Source organism: Salmo salar, chromosome 18 (genome assembly GCF_965601325.2).
Source record: "Salmo salar chromosome 18, fSalSal1, whole genome shotgun sequence".
Lineage (NCBI taxonomy): Eukaryota > Metazoa > Chordata > Actinopteri > Salmoniformes > Salmonidae > Salmo > Salmo salar.
This window is the reverse complement of record NC_138308.1, coordinates 94457775-94474792: the sequence shown is the minus strand read 5'-3', so window position 1 is coordinate 94474792 and position 17018 is coordinate 94457775. Positions and strand designations below refer to the sequence as shown.

At 40.9% G+C, this 17018-nt stretch overlaps 1 protein-coding gene across 1 annotated transcript; it reads right to left on the bottom strand.

Moving 5' to 3' along the window:
* Positions 1-2895: 2895 nt before the first annotated feature.
* LOC145850376 (uncharacterized) lies at positions 2896-15730 on the bottom strand. The gene is made up of 3 exons (XM_082964597.1): positions 15483-15730; positions 8055-8492; positions 2896-5369 (listed from the first exon to the last, which is right to left on the bottom strand). The coding sequence occupies exons 1-3, from the start codon at positions 15646-15648 to the stop codon at positions 3844-3846; spliced, it is 2130 nt and encodes a 709-aa protein (XP_082820723.1). The 5' UTR covers positions 15649-15730; the 3' UTR covers positions 2896-3843.
* Between the last annotated feature and the right edge of the window lie 1288 nt (positions 15731-17018).

Sequence of the window (17018 nt, the reverse complement as noted above, 5' to 3'; positions counted from 1 at the left end):
GCTGCCACACCCCAAAGGGCTCGGAAGGTGCGAAGGTTGAGTCATGCGTCCTCTGAAACAAGACCCGCCAAACCGTGCTTCTTAACACCCACCTGATTAACCCAGAAGCCAGCTGCACCAATGTGTCCGAGGAAACACTGTTCAACTGAAGTCAGCCTGCAGGCGCCCGGCCCGCCTCAAGGAGTCGCTAGAGCGTGATGAGCCAATTAAAGCCCCCCGGCCAAACCCTTTATATTTGAAGGAGCAGGCTGGTGATTGTGACCCTGTTACTTTCTGAGGAAAGTTGGTGCCTGCAGCTGATGTCCCTGGTGGTGCCTCCTGTTCTCAAGAAACTGCCACTATACATCTTGACCAGTCCAGTGTATTTCAGTCCAGTATAGTTCAGTCCAGTATAGTCCAGTTCCGTCCAGTAGAGTTAAGTATAGTCCAGTATAGTCCAGTACAGAATAGTCCAGTCCAGTATAGTCCAGTCCAGTATAGTTCAGTGTAGTTCAGTGTAGTCCAGTATAGTTCAGTCCAGTATAGTTCAGTCCAGTATAGTCCAGTCCAGTATAGTCCAGCATAGTTCAGTCCAGCATAGTTCAGTCCAGTATAGTCCAGTATAGTTCAGTGTAGTTCAGTATAGTCCAGTCCAGTATAGTCCAGTCCAGCATAGTTCCGTCCGGTATAGTCCAGTATAGTTCAGTCTAGTATAGTCCTGTCCAGTAGAGTTCAGTTTATTCCAGTATAGTCTAGTATAGTCCAGTCCAGTTTCGTTCAATCCAGTATAGTCCAGTATAGTTCAGCCTAGTATAGTCCTGTCCAGTAGAGTTCAGTTTATTCCAGTATAGTCTAGTATAGTCCAGTCCAGTATAGTTCAGTCCAGTATAGTTCAGTATAGTCCAGTATAGTTCAGTCCAGTCCGGTCCAGAATAGTTCAGTATAGTCCAGTCCAGTATAGTCCAGTATAGTCCAGTCCAATATAGTTCAGTCCAGTATAGTTCAGTATAGTTCAGTCCAGTATAGTTCAGTCCAGTCCAGTATAGTTTAGTTCAGTCCAGTACAGTTTAGTCCAGTATAGTCCATTCCAGTATAGTCCACTATAGTCCAGTCCAGTCTAGTATAGTTTATTTTAGTCCAGTATAGTCCAGTATAGTTTAGTCCAGTATAGTCCAGTTTAGTCCAGTATAGTTTAGTCCAGTATAGTTTAATCCAGTCCAGTATAGTTTAATCCAGTCCAGTATAGTTCAGACCAGTATAGTTCAGTTCAGTATAGTTTAGTTCAGTCTAGTATAGTTTAGTTTTGTCCAGTATAGTCCAGTATAGTCCAGTCCAGTATAGTCCAGTATAGTTTAGTTTAGTCCAGTATAGTCCAGGCCAGTATAGTTCAGTATAGTCCAGTCCAGAAAAGTTTAGTTCAGTATAGTCCACTATAGTCCAGTCTAGTATAGTTTATTTTAGTCCAGTATAGTTTAGTCCAGTATAGTTAAGTATAGTCCAGTATAGTCCAGTATAGTTTATTTTAGTCCAGTATAGTTCAGTCCAGTATAGTTCAGTTCAGTGTAGTTCAGTCCAGTATAGTCCAGTATAGTCCAGTATAGTTTATTTTAGTCCAGTCCAGTATAGTTTAGTTCAGTCTAGTATAGTTCAGTATAGTCCAGTATAGTTCAGTATAGTCCAGAAAAGTTTAGTTCAGTAGAGTTTAGTCCAGTCCAGTATAGTCCAGTCCAGTATAGTTTAGTTCAGTCCAGTATAGTTTAGTTTAGTCCAGTATAGTCCAGTCCAGTATAGTCCAGTCCAGTATAGTTTAGTCCAGTCCAGTATAGCTTAGTCCAGTATAGTCCAGTCCAGTATAGTTTAGTCCAGTATAGTCCAGTCCAGTATAGTCCAGTTCAGTTCAGTCCAGTATAGTTTAGTCCAGTATAGATGCTCGACGTGCGCGAGCAGTGTGGGTGCAACGATTGAATAACTTGTTGATGTGATGTAGCTAATTCGTTAGCTAAGCTAGCCACTGTAGCTAGTCAGTAACTCCTCCAGTATGTGATGATGTGATGTAGCTAGTTTGTTAGCTAAGCTAGCCACTGTAGCTAGTCAGTATCTCCTCCAGTATGTGTTGATGTGATGTAGCTAGTTCGTTAGCTAAGCTAGCCACTGTAGCTAGTCAGTATCTCCTCCAGTATGTGTTGATGTGATGTAGCTAGTTCGTTAGCTAAGCTAGCCACTGTAGCTAGTCAGTAACTCCTCCAGTATGTGTTGATGTGATGTAGCTAGTTCGTTAGCTAAGCTAGCCACTGTAGCTAGTCAGTAACTCCTCCAGTATGTGTTGATGTGATGTAGCTAGTTTGTTAGCTAAGCTAGCCACTGTAGCTAGTCAGTAACTCCTCCAGTATGTGTTGATGTGATGTAGCTAGTTCGTTAGCTAGGCTAGCCACTGTAGCTAGTCAGTAACTCCTCCAGTATGTGTTGATGTGATGTAGCTAGTTCGTTAGCTAAGCTAGCCACTGTAGCTAGTCAGTAACTCCTCCAGTATGTGTTGACATCATTTCACAGGATTTATTTTTAAACAAAAGCTGTAGAGATCAGTAATAAATACCACTTCTGTAGCCAAATATCATATTCATCTCTTTGGGGGGGGGGGGGTTAAGCATTACATGACCTGGTATAATGGTGCGTTGATCAGTTATACAGTTAATACGTTATTTTTGTGTTTTGATGAGATGTTGGCTTGTAATGCAGAGTTGACTTGTAAAGCTCCTCTGTGGCTGCAGAAGCCTAGTTGTGGGTAGACTGTTACTATACTACACAGTACAGTACACTGCACTTCCTTATGTAGTGGTCCTACACCCCCATCTAGTGGTCGCTTGGTGCTATTACTGCACTGGTACTGTAAGTTGAGCAATAGTTCAGAACGAGGAAGCAGGTCAACACAAGTTTAATTAGGGAAATGTTAAATATTTACATTTTAGTCATTTAGCAGACACTCTTATCCAGCGCGACTTACAGTAGTGAATGCATGCATTTGTTTTTGTACTGGCCCCCGTGGGAATCGAACCCACAACCCTGGCGTTGCACACACCATGCTGGCGTTGCAAACACCATGCTCTACCAACTGAGCCACAGGGAAGGCCGTTATGCATTTGCCACATCCATTTAAAAAAAAAAACTTTATAATGAATTATACACGGAGTGGACAAAACATTAAGAACACCTTCCTAATATTGAGTTGAATCCCTTTATGCCCTCAGAACAGCCTCAATTCGTCTGGACATGGACTCTACAAGGTGCTGAAAGCTTTCCACAGGGATGCTGGCCCATGTTGACTCTAATGCTTCCCACAGTTGTGGCAAGTTGGCTGGATGTCCTTTGGTATACTCAGTGTAGACTACACACAAATACAGCCTTCACCTTGTAGAGTCCATTCTTACATAAAAAAAAATAGTATTTATCCCTTAAACTATTTTCACCAGGATGAGCGACAAACAATGTTGTAATGTGTCTGAGATATGTTGTATTGTAAATAAATGATTCTAATTCAAAAAATAAAAATACGAAAATGCTAAGATTGCTTACAAACCATGGAGTAAAACAATGTAATTACGAACACACTTTATGATATAGCCTCAAAACATGGTAAAACTATCCCATTCTGACTGAAGCTTTTCCCACAGTCACCATAGCGAAAGGGTTTCTCTCCCATTTGAGTCAGTTGTGCGTGGTTAAGGTCTCCCCGCGATTGAAGCTCTTCCCACAGCAACCATAACTAAATGATTTCTCTCCTGTGTGAGTCATTATATGAATAGTTAGGTTATTTTGGAAGCAGGAAGCTTTTCCACTCTGTCCTTGTTTTCTTTCTTCTACCCGTTTTCATCCTTCCTTTCCTTTGTGGACTGAATCTACATGCCTCAGCAGATGAGTCTTACGAGTGAATCTTTTCTCACAGACTGAGCAGCCATGTTGTTTCTCTCCCGTGTGAGTCAGTTTATGAGCTGTTAGGTTGGGTTTGGCACGGAAGCTTTTCCCACAGTCACCACAGCTAAATGATTTCTCTACCATGTGAGTCAGTTTATGCCTGGTTAGGTAGCTCTTGACACTGAAGCTTTTCCCACAGTCACCACAGTTAAATGATTTCTCTCCTGTGTGAGTCAGTTTATGCCTGGTTAGGTGCTGCTTGACACGGAAGCTTTTCCCACAGTCACTACAACTAAATGGTTTCTCTCCTGTGTGAGTCAATATGTGAAAGGTTAGGTAAGCTTTGCGACTAAAGCTATTCCCACAGTCGCCACAGATAAATGATTTCTCTCCTGTGTGAGTCAGTTTATGCCTGGTTAGGTGCTGCTTGACACGGAAGCTTTTCCCACAGTCACCACAGTTAAATGATTTCTCTCCTGTGTGAGTCAGTTTATGCCTGGCTAGGTTCTGCTTGACACTGAAGCTTTTCCCACAGTCACCAAAGCTAAAAGATTTCTCACCTGTGTGAATCAGTTTATGAACAGTAAGGGATCCCTTCTGACTGAAGCTTTTCCCACAGTCACCACAGCTATATAGTTTCTCTCCTGTGTGAATCAGTAAATGTTCAGTTAGGCTCATCTTCAGATTGAAGCTTTTCCCACAGTCACCACAGCTAAAAGGTTTCTCTCCTTTGTGAATCCTCATGTGCCTGGGGAGACCACCTTTGTGTTTGAAGGTCTTGCTACAAACAGGGCAGATATAGGGTTTCCCACCGTGACAGAGTCGGACATGGGCCTTCAGTTTACAGGTGGAATTGTAGCGTTTCTTGCAGAATCTACATTCACTGGGTCTCTTCTTGCTGAGAGTCACATGTCTCTGCAGATCAGCTTTCAGAGCAAACGTTTCTCCACAGTCACGGCAGTGATGAGTTTTTCTAGCTGTGGTGCTGGGTTTGGAACAGTGTTTCTCCAATGGTGGCGGCCTGGTGGGCGGATCCAATGGTGGGCTGCTGTCAAGTCCTACTGTGTCGCTGCTTACAGCTGAGCTGTGGCTGGAGGCATTGTTTTGATTATCTGGAGGGTCACAGGGAATGTTGAGACCCTTAATGTGGGTCACAGTGACAAAAGGTTTCAGATCCATTGGTTTAGAGTCACTCTCTCCGTTCTCCACAGTCCGGGTTTGGGGAAGAGTCAAGGACCAAAGTGGGTCCTCCAGATCACATTCACTTTTCACACAGGAAGGAGTGAATATGGAGTCTTTGGTATCAAAGAGCCCTTGAAGCTGCTCTTCCTCCTGACTGGTCCTGACTTCCTCCTGTTCCTCTTTAATCTGTGTGGGCTCTGGGTCCTCCTGCCCCAGACTGGGGCTCCACTCCTGCTCACAGTGCTGCTGCTCAGGGGGAACTTCCTCTTCAGAGAGAGAAAGAGAGAACTGCAGGGAGTCTGGAGGGAAGGAGAGGAGGAACAGATGTTATTTATATACTACAGAATTAAATAGAACACTTGAATCACAAATGTGAATTATATATTTTTTTTAATTGAAAACGTCTTTATTGGCATTGATCCAACATAATAACAGGAGCTAAAATAATGTGCAAAACATATAAAACATTTTTTACTGCTTCCAAACTTGATATTTTAATAAAGCTTGTACACGTCCTAATAATTTGAGATATCTCAGAAAACTAGATGTTTTGATCACCGTATGCTTACTTGTATTATGACCTCACGGCGTTTAAGATGAGCAGAGTCAGGGGTCTACAGGACTGAAGCCGTACTCTGCCTACTGCCATCATCAATATAATATTGAATTACTAGTGTGAACGTAAACGTACTCACAGTCTCTAATGAAATGCATTGGAGTCAGAAAGGCTGTGCTATATAAGCTATTTTAAATAATCTTTTCCTGACAAATAACTTTTTAATTATGCCCGGTGAATCTTAGCTATATTATAAACTGTTCTTTAAAAATGGATGCAATGGAGATCCCTGTTACCGGTGTCATGACGTTGGCCTGTGGGTAAGTTTTATGACACCCCCCCCCAATAAATACATTTCTCCCTTCCCCTCTCTGAATCTACTGAAGGACTTGAATAGCCTGTGTTAAATATAGAGAGTCTGGGAACATCAAACACATGGGGAAAGGAACCATATTTTGTTAATAAAACCAGTTGGAAATATGCTTGATAACGTAATGAGTATGGATTTCATATCAGTTGTCATCTGAGACATTATGATTGATGACAGGACGACATAAACTGTACCTGAGAAAGTATACGCCCTCTAGTTATCAGAGTCACATGGAATTGTTATGCAATTGAAATGTTTGATATTGAAAATGTTTGTTAGGAGATGAAATGTAATTTTAGCTTCCAAATGAGAGAATTGGGTTTTCATAAGGAAAGTGCCCTGCTTGATCAGTGGCCCACCCCTGTGAAGAGACAGGGGTTATAAACGATGAAACACCTCCCTCCCCCTCTCCACTATATAAGCCTTTGATGAAAAGATAACCACGTTGTTCCAGTACAGGAGGTCTGCAGCCTCTACGTTAGAAGGACACACATGTCAAGGACAGAACTAAGCCAACCTCGGCGTGAGCTATGGTATGAACTGGTATGAACTTTGAGCTTATTCACTACAGAAGTGCTACTTCCTAGCCGCTGTAACGTGGGCTAGGAAAGGACGGACGACGGATCCAGTCTAACAGACGGACGAAGATACCACCACGTATCCAATTTACCACCAGAGACATTCTTGCGAGGACAGGAAGGTCTGTTGGCCAACCCGGCCAGCATCTACGACCAATCTACCGAAGCGCAGCTCAGAGTAAATATTTATTGCATTTTCCTTTTCCAAATGGGCGGTAATTTAGAATGCATAAGATAATGTATTTACGATAGCATAGCTGCTGTTTCTGTGTTCCTAAATCTTCCCGCTCTTTCATTCAAGCCCATCCCCCTTTCCTTTGTGTAACCAGCTTTCATACAGGTTCCGTCCACCAGGACGTTTTCTGTATGACATCATTGTATTCTGTGTATTTGTAATTCTGTGTGATTAGTTAGGTATTTAGTAAATAAATAATTAAACCCAATTTTGTATTGCTGATTCAACTTGTTAGCCAGGGTTCGTGAAGATAACCAAGAATTTACAACTTTCATTATGAGACTGAAAATAAAACAAGGGTTAATATTGACTGCTATCGATGTAAAATATTACAAAGTATTTTAAGAGTTTATTCGGAAGATAACGGCTCTGTAAACGTTCTTCCGTGGTGCCCCGACTTTCTAGTTAATTACATTTACATGATTAGCTTAATCAGGTAATATTAATTACAGAGAAATCATTTTATAAGTTAGCATGTCATATCACTTAATCCGGCATAGCCAAAGACACGACACCGGAAACAATTTATTAACTAAGTAGAACCGTAGCTAGCTAGGTATTACCGTAAATTTTGGACTATAAGCCGCAACTTTTTTCCCACGCTTTGAACCTCGCGGCTTAAACAATGACGCGGCTAATATATGGATTTTTCCCGCTTTCAAAAAAAAAATTCTAAAAAAAACGCACATTCTGTGACGTGCTCAGTTTTTTGGCTGCATGAAGCTTTCATTAGACCAATGAAATTGCCGAACGGGTTAAGGTCAAAGAACTTTTTTTGTTTACTGTTTAGATTAAATTGAGCGCTCTCAAATTTCCCATCATTCTGATTACGGTAGTCATTTTGTCACCCTCATCATGTCAAAGACACAGAGAAATGCATATGATGCAGCTTTCAAGTTGAAGGCGATTGATCTGGCTGTTGGAAAAGGAAATAGAGCTGCTGCACGGGAGCTTGGTCTTAATGAGTCGATGATAAGACGTTGGAAACAGCAGCATGAGGAATTGACTCAGTGCAAAAAGACAACTAAAGCTTACTGCTAATTTTGTATTTTTTGTTACAAGCCGTGTTTCGTTAAAGCCTGTGTAAAGTTAATTTGTTTCAATGTACTGGTAGGCACCTGCGGCTTATAGACATGTGCGGCTTATTTATATTCCAAATAATATATATTTTTTAAATTCAGTGGGTGCGGCTTATATTCAGGTGGGCTTAATAGTCCGGAAATTACGGTAGATCTACGTACAAACCTATTCTATATAGTTTTATCTCTGGTGTCCTCCCCAGCAGTCTCCGTAGCAGATCATTCTCTTCCTGGTACTCTGCTACAGTTTCCTCAACCGCACCAAGAATCTCCACAGCAGCAGATTCCGTTAAACATTCATTTAACAACACACGAAACAACTGTAGTTTAGACGTTTTCAGTGGACTGAGAGTTGGGTGTTCAGCTAGTATGGCTTCTTGATGTGGGTCCATCTGATCACATTCACTTTTCACACAGGAAGGAGTGAATGTGGAGTCTTTGGTATCAAAGAACCCTTGAAGCTGCTCTTCCTGCTGACTGGTCCTGACTTCCTCTTGTTCCTCTTTCATCTTTCTGGTCTCTGGGTCCTTCTGTCCCAGACTGGGGCTCCACTCCTGCTGCTCAGGGGGAACCTCCTCTTCAGAGACAGAGAGCTGCAGGGAGTCTGGAGGGAAGGAGAGGAATAGCAGAGGTTTACACTCCCCTATGTATTTATTTAGACAGTGAAACTAACATTTACAAATGTGGCTCTATACTCCAGAATTTGGGATTTGAGATCAAATGTTTTATATGTGGTGACAATACAGAATGTCACCTTTTATTTGAGGGAATTTTCATAAGATCTGTTTTAACCATTTAGAAATCAAAGCACTTTATGCATCTAGTCCCCCAACGTGAAGAAGTCAAAAGCGTTTGGATAAATTAACTTAGTGTATTACAGAAGTCAGAAGTGTAGTATTTGATCCCATATTCCTTACACACATTAAGCTTGTGAAACCACATACTTGTTGAATACATTAGCAGGGGTGGGTATAACTTGGGGAACGTTCCAACAGGAATCTGTTCTCAAAACTACGTAAATAACAAGGATGTCAACAAACAATGCATACAACGTAGCCTGATCAACTCACCACCTAGCTAACTAGCTGCCGAATAGGCATCAACTCACCACCTAGCTAGCTGCCGAATAGGCATCAACTCACCATCAACTCACCACCTAGCTAACTAGCTGCCGAATAGGCATCTGCTCACCACCTAGCTAACTAGCTGCCGAAAAGGCATCAACTCACCACCCAGCTAACTAGCTGCCGAATAGGCTTCAACCCACCACCCAGCTAACTAGCTGCCGAGTAGGCATCAACTCACCACCTAGCTAACTAGCTGCCGAGTAGGCATCAACTCACCACCTAGCTAACTAGCTGACGAATAGGCATCAACTCACCACCCAGCTAACTAGCTGCCGAATAGGCATCAACTCACCACCCAGCTAACTAGCTGCCGAATAGGCATCAACTCACCACCCAGCTAACTAGCTGCCGAATAGGCATCAACTCACCACCCAGCTAACTAGCTGCCGGATAGGCATCAACTCACCACCTAGCTAACTAGCTGCCGGATAGGCATCAACTCACCACCTAGCTAACTAGCTGCCGAATAGACATCAACTCACCACCCAGCTAACTAGCTGCCGAATAGGCATCAACTCACCACCTAGCTAACTAGCTGCCGAAAAGGCATCAACTCACCACCTAGCTAACTAGCTGCCGAATAGGCTTCAACCCACCACCCAGCTAACTAGCTGCCGAATAGGCATCAACCCACCACCCAGCTAACTAGCTGCCGAATAGGCATCAACTCACCACCTAGCTAACTAGCTGCCGAGTAGGCATCAACTCACCACCTAGCTAACTAGCTGCCGAGTAGGCATCAACTCACCACCTAGCTAACTAGCTGCCGAATAGGCATCAACTCACCACCTAGCTAACTAGCTGCCGAATAGGCATCAACTCACCACCTAGCTAACTAGCTGCCGAATAGGCATCAACTCACCACCTAGCTAACTAGCTGCCGGATAGGCATCAACTCACCACCTAGCTAACTAGCTGCCGAATAGGCATCAACTCACCACCCAGCTAACTAGCTGCCGAATAGACATCAACTCACCACCCAGCTAACTAGCTGCCGAATAGGCATCAACTCACCACCCAGCTAACTAGCTGCCGAATAGGCATCAACTCACCACGTTGCTTATTCTTTTTATTCTTTTTTCCTCTTAGAGTTTAACCATTTATGTTCTTTAATACAAGGCCGACATACAAGTTCCTTACTTTTTTCCCCTTCTACTTGCCTCTTCCATTTTTGTGGTAATGCTGCAATTAATTGGTTGTAATTTTGGGTAGAGCAGACATTTCAATATGTCTGTGTTAGCTGCATGTGTGACATAACTCCACCGGTCCTATTTATAATATCATTCACTAAAATTATACCTGTTCTAAACATTTATTTGAAAAATACATTTTTTTTAATCAGTTAGTATATTTGAATTTAACCACAATATTTGTTGTATTATTTGTTCTGTCTTTTCAGGTGGATTAAACTGAAATTGAAACCAACCTTCTAAGGCTTGTTTAAAAAATAAAGATATTTTGGAGATTATTTCTTTTTCAAACAACCGAAAGTGGGCAGGTGTAATCTGAATAAAGGGGAAAAAGACCATTCTTGAACATAGGATGAGACATTGCAACCAATTTACTAGAGAACCAGTTTGGATTTAAGTATAACTTTTGTATGACTGATGCCTTTAGTGAGAGGTCTAATGCTTCAATATTTAATAATTTCTGCCGTCCGAATTCATATATTCATTATATAAATAGGCCCTTTTAATTTTGTCTGGCTTGCCGTTCCAAATGAAAATGAATATTTTTTGTTCATATAATTTAAAAACAGGTCACTAGGTGTAGGCAAAACCATAAGCAAATAGGTAAACTGTGATATGACTAAAGAGTTAATCAGGGTGATTTTTCCACATATAGACAGGTATTTTCCTTTCCATCGTAGCAAGATCTTATCTATTTTTGCTAACTTTCTATAAAAATGTATTGGAGTGAGATCATTTCTTTCTTTTGGGATTTGTATACAGAGTATGTCCACATCTCCGTCAGACCATTTAATTGGTAAACTACATGATAATGTATAATTAGCATTTTTTTGTGATCCAATATAATATAGTACACTTATCATAATTTGGTTTTAATCCAGAGAGGATAGTAAAAGTATCTAGATCCTTTATGAGGCTGTGGATGGATTCTAATTGTGATTTTAAAAGAAAACATAAATCATCAGCGTACAATGACAGCTTAGTTTTTAAGCCACAGATTTCTAATCCCTTAATGGTATTGTTTGATCTAATCTTAACAGCTAACATTTCGATGGCAATAATAAATAAATATGCCGACAGTGGACAACCTTGTTTTACTCCTCTAGATAGTTTAAAACTTTCTGAGATGTAGCCATTATTTACTATTTTACACCTAGGGTTACTATACATAACTTTAACCCATTTTATAAGAGATTCCCCAAAATTGAAATATTCTAGGCATTTATATATAAACTCCAGTCGTACTTCATCAAAAGCCTTTTCAAAATCAGTTATGAAAACCAGGCCTGGTGTCCCCGATATTTCATAGTGTTCTATTGCTTCCATTAACTGTTGTATATTATCTCCAATGTATCGCCCATGTAAAAAACCTGTCTGATTAGGATGAATAATATCTGACAATACTTTTTTAATTCCATGCGCCAAGCATTTTGCTAGGATTTTTGCATCACAACACTGAAGTGTAAGAGGTCTCCAATTTTTTTAATGGACTGGATCTTTATATATACCACTTGGATCCTGTTTCAGTAATAATGAAATCAGAACTTCTTGTTGCGTGTCTGATAATCTACCGTTTATATAGGAGTGGTAAAACATGCTAATAATGGTCCTCTGATTATATCAACAAAAGTTTTGTATACTTCCACTGGTATGCCATCCAGCCCTGGAGATTTCCCAGCCTTAAAGGCCCCAATTGCATCAAGAAGTTCCTCCTCTGTAATTTGGCCTTCACATGAGTCTTTCTGTACAGATGTTAATTTTACATTATTATTAGGAAAAAAATCCATAAAATTTGTTTCAGTTAGTGGAGATGTAGGAGACTAAAACTAAAACATATTCTTAAAAAGTACTTTACTTCCTCTTTCAAAATATAATTTGGTGAATCATGCGTGACTCCATTTGTAACAAGTTTTAATACATTTTTTTGGAAGCATTTCTATATTGAAGATTGAAAAATAATTTGGTGCATTTTTTCCCAGATTCCATCCAGTTCGCTTTATTTTTCTAATATATAACACTGGATCTTTCTTGAATAAGTTCCTTCATTTATTTTTATTTTCCTCTAACTTATTCTGTGCCTCTATGGAACCGTTTTTATTGCTATCTAACTGTACATTTAGTCCTTCAATTTCCTTTGTTAATATGGACTCTTATGATCTAAATTGCTTTTGTTTTATAGATGAGTACTGAATTGCATGGCCTCTAAAGGCACATTTAAAAGTGTCCCATACAATAAGGGGATCTGCTGTACCTATGTTATGTCTGAAAAAGTCAGTTATAAATTCTTCTGTCCTAGTTCTAAACAATTTATCATCTAGTAAGCTTTGATTAAATTTCCAATACCCTCGACCACGTGGAAATTCTGTAAGAGTAATATATATGCCAATTATGTGATGATCCGACCGCATTCTGTATTTTCACGGCTGGATAAAAAAACGTACCCGATTTAATCTGCTTACTACTCCTACACAGTAACTAGAATATGCATATAATTATTGGCTTTGGATAGAAAACACTCCAAAGTTTCTAAAACTGTTTGAATGGTGTCTGTGAGTATAACAGAACTCAAATGGCAGGTCAAAACCTGAGAGATTCCTTTACAGGAAGTGGTCTGTCTGACCATTTCTTGAACTTCTTTGCCATCTCTATCTTTTACAAAGGATCTCTGCTCTAACGTGACACTTCCTACGTCTTCCATGGGCGCTCAGAGCCCGGAAAAAACCTGAATGTCGTCATCCCAGCCCCAGGCTGAAACACATTATCGCCTTTCTCAAGTGGCCGATCAAGGGACTGCGGGCTTAGGCGCGTGCCCTGGCTGCCCCCGTCTTTGTGATTTTTCCTCTGTTTGCCGAAAAGGAGATTCCCGGTCGGAATATTATCGCTTTTTTACAAGATAAATTGCATAAAAATTGATTTTAAACAGCGGTTGACATGCTTCGAAGTACGGTAATGGAATATTTAGATTTTTTTTGTCACGAATTGCGCCATGCGCACGACCCTGATTTACCATTTCGGATAGTGTCTGGGACGCACGAACAAAACGCCGCTATTCGGATATAACGATGGATTATTTTGGACCAAACCAACATTTGTTATTGAAGTAGCAGTCCTGGGAGTGCATTCTGACGAAGACAACAAAAGGTAATCAAACTTTTATAATAGTAAATCTGATTTTGGTGAAGGCTAAACTTGCCGGGTGTCTAAATAGCTAGCCCGTGATGGCTGGGCTATGTACTTAGAATATTGCAAAATGTGCTTTCACCAAAAAGCTATTTTAAAATCGGACATATCGAGTGCATAGAGGAGTTCTGTATCTATAATTCTTAAAATAATTGTTATGCTTTTTGTGAACGTTTATCGTGAGTAATTTAGTAAATTGTTAGCAAATTCCCGGAAGTTTGCGGGGGGTATGCTAGTTCTGAACGTCACATGCTAATGTAAAAAGCTGTTTTTTTAATATAAATATGAACTTGATTGAACAAAACATGCATGTATTGCATAACATAATGTCCTAGGTGTGTCATCTGATGAAGATCATCAAAGGTTAGTGCTGCATTTAGCTGTCTTCTGGGTTTTTGTGACATTATATGCTAGCTTGAAAAATGGGTGTCTGATTATTTCTGGCTTGGTACTCTGCTGACATAATCTAATGTTTTGCTTTCGCTGTAAAGCCTTTTTGAAATCGGACAGTGTGGTTAGATAAAGGAGAGTCTTGTCTTTAAAATGCTGTGAAATAGTCATATGTTTGAAAAATTGAAGTTTTTGTATTTTTGAGGAATTTGTAATTCGCGCCACGCCTATCATTGGATATTGGAGCAGGTGTTCCGCTAGCGGAACGTCTAGATGTAAGAGGTTAAATGCATGCTCTTCAACCGATCGCTGCCAGCACCTGCCCGCCCGTCCTGCATCACTACTCTGGACGGTTCTGACTTAGAATATGTGGACAATTACAAATACCTAGGTGTCTGGTTTGACTGTAAACTCTCCTTCCAGACTCACATTAAGCATCTCCAATCCAAAATTAAATCTAGAATCGGCTTCCTATATCGCAACAAAGCATGCTTCACTCATACTGCCAAACATTCCCTCGTAAAACTGACTATCCTGCCGATCCTTGACTTCGGTGATGTCATTTACAAAATAGCATCCAACACTCTACTCAACAAACTGGATGCAGTCTATCACAGTGCCATCCATTTTGTCACCAAAGCCCAATATACTACCCACCACTGCGTCCTGTACGTTCTCATTGGCTGGCCCTCGCTTCATATTCGTCGCCAAGCCCACTGGCTCCAGGTCATCTATAAGTCTTTGTTAGGTAAAGCCCCGCCTTATCTCAGCTCACTGGTCACCATAGCAGCACCCACCCATAGCACGCGCTCCAGTAGGTACATTTCACTGGTCATCCCCAAAGCCAATTCCTAATTTGGCCGCCTTTCCTTCCAGTTCTCTGCTGCCAATGACTGGAACGAATTGCAAAACATTTTTTTATGAATGTTTTTTTTATATAAAAAATTTATACAATTTGCTGGAGACTGATAATTCCCTCACTAACTTTAAGCATCAGCTGTCATAGCAGCTCACAGATCACTGCACCTGTACATAGCCCATCTGTAAATAGCCCATCCTACTACCTCATCCCCATATTGTTATTTTTTTTCTCCTTTGCACCCCAGTATCTCTACTAGCACATTCATCTTCTGCACATCTATCACTCCAGTGTTTATTGCTAAATTGTAATTGTAATCTTACTGCATATAGATGTATTTTTCTATTGTGTTATTGACTGTAAGTTTGTTCATTCCATGTGTAACTCTGTGTTGTTGCTTGTGTCCCACTGCTTTGCACTATCTTGGCCAGGTCAAAGTTGTAAATGAGAACGTATTCTCAACTGGCCTACCTGGTTAAATAAAGGTGAAATAAAAAATAAATAAACATCCATCCCAAAATGCTGACCTCCCCTGTTATTGGGGAGGGGGTGTATGATCTTCATTATTCACGATTTATTCGTGATTATCCGTAATCATAGTAGCAGCCACATGAATGTAGTAGTGTTCAGAAACATTATATTCTTATTTACAATAAAAAACAATGACTGCAAAAGTACAATACGTTACACTTGAAATGTGTGTCATTTAGCAGACGCTCTTATCTGCAGCAATTACAGGATACATCAGGGTTAAGTGCTTTGCTCAAGTGCACATGGACAGATTTTTAACCTAATGTGGAAATAGTGAAGGGGTCTGAATACTTTCCGAATGCACTGTACATACGTACCTGTTCTACATAGTTGAACCTCTGATGTGATCTCCAGCAGTCTCCGTAGCCGATCATTCTCCTCCTGGTATTTCACTACCGTTTTCTCAACTTCCCCGAAAATCTCCACAGCAGCCGAAGTTAAGCGCTCATTTAAAAACACACGAAACGACTGTTGTTTCGACATTTTAAGTTGACTGGTAGCTAGTTAGCTATTCAGCTGCTAGCTTCTTCCACGAGGAAACAACGATGTTCACAAGAAAGAAAAGTCCACTGGCAAGCTCACTTCCGCCTGTATCAGCGGGTGGCAAGACAATACCACAGCGCCTCTATGTGGATGGAGAGTTAACTACAAGATACAGACCATTTTTTTAAATGAAACCTTTATTTAACTTGGCAAGTCAATTAAGAACAAATTATTATTTACAATGACGGCATCCTGGGGAACAATGGGTTAATTGGCTTGTTCAGAATGACAGATTTTTATCTTGTCAGCTCTGGGATTTGATCCAGCAACCTTTTGATTACTGGCCCAACATTCTAACCACGAGGCTACTTGCCACCCAAGACTAGCAGTGATAATAGAAATAGATAACTACATGTGGGGAAAACGTTATAATATGTTATATAACTTATTGTATGAACTGAATTGAAAGACAACTCATTGTAACACAGGCAACTCCTGAAAGCTGCAACGGCTTGGGACTTCATTCTATAGCTAGAGGACTCCTGATATCTCCAGGAGTGAGAAGTATCATTTTTTGTTGTCTTTACTGTTGTGGTATAGTACTCTCTTTTTGCTAACTAGGGCCTGTCTTCCCAGCAGCCTACTTGGTGTGTGAGAGCTGCTGACTGCTCAGTATTTGCAGATAGTTGTTGACACATCATCCAGGATCAAGGGGCAGGGAAATTTGTGACTAGTTTTGGTAATCAGTGGCTGTATTGGAGAGGAAGTGGTTTCACCTCTCCAAGGCAATCAGTAATTAGTACAGGAAGGTGTGCTCTCCACCTCTGTGAGGCAATTATCAATTAGTGTTAGTACTTCAGTCTCCCCTGGTTTCTCAGCAGCAGCTGTAAGCAGCAGCGGTCGTGTCAGTGGTGGTGTCAGTGGTGGTTTTGTGGCAAAACTAAGACCGTCACCGAAACAACGACGGTTCTGCCGAGTTATTTGAGGAACTCTCCACACCACTCAATCACTTGATTATCTTATCTAGTTATTTACAGATTCCCATTTTGCTCTTTTGTATTTTTTTCAAATGTGTTTAAAAAAAATATTTCTTTCTCCTCAATTCCTGATATCCAATTACGATCTTGTCTCATCGCTGCCACTCCCCAAAGGGCTCGGAAGGTGCGAAGGTTGAGTCATGCGTCCTCTGAAACAAGACCCGCCAAACCGCGCTTCTTAACACCCACCTGATTAACCCAGAAGCCAGCTGCACCAATGTGTCGGAGGAAACACTGTTCAACTGAAGTCAGCCTGCAGGCCCCCGGCCCGCCTCAAGGAGTCGCTAGAGCGTGATGAGCCAATTAAAGCCCCCCGGCCAAACCCTTTATATT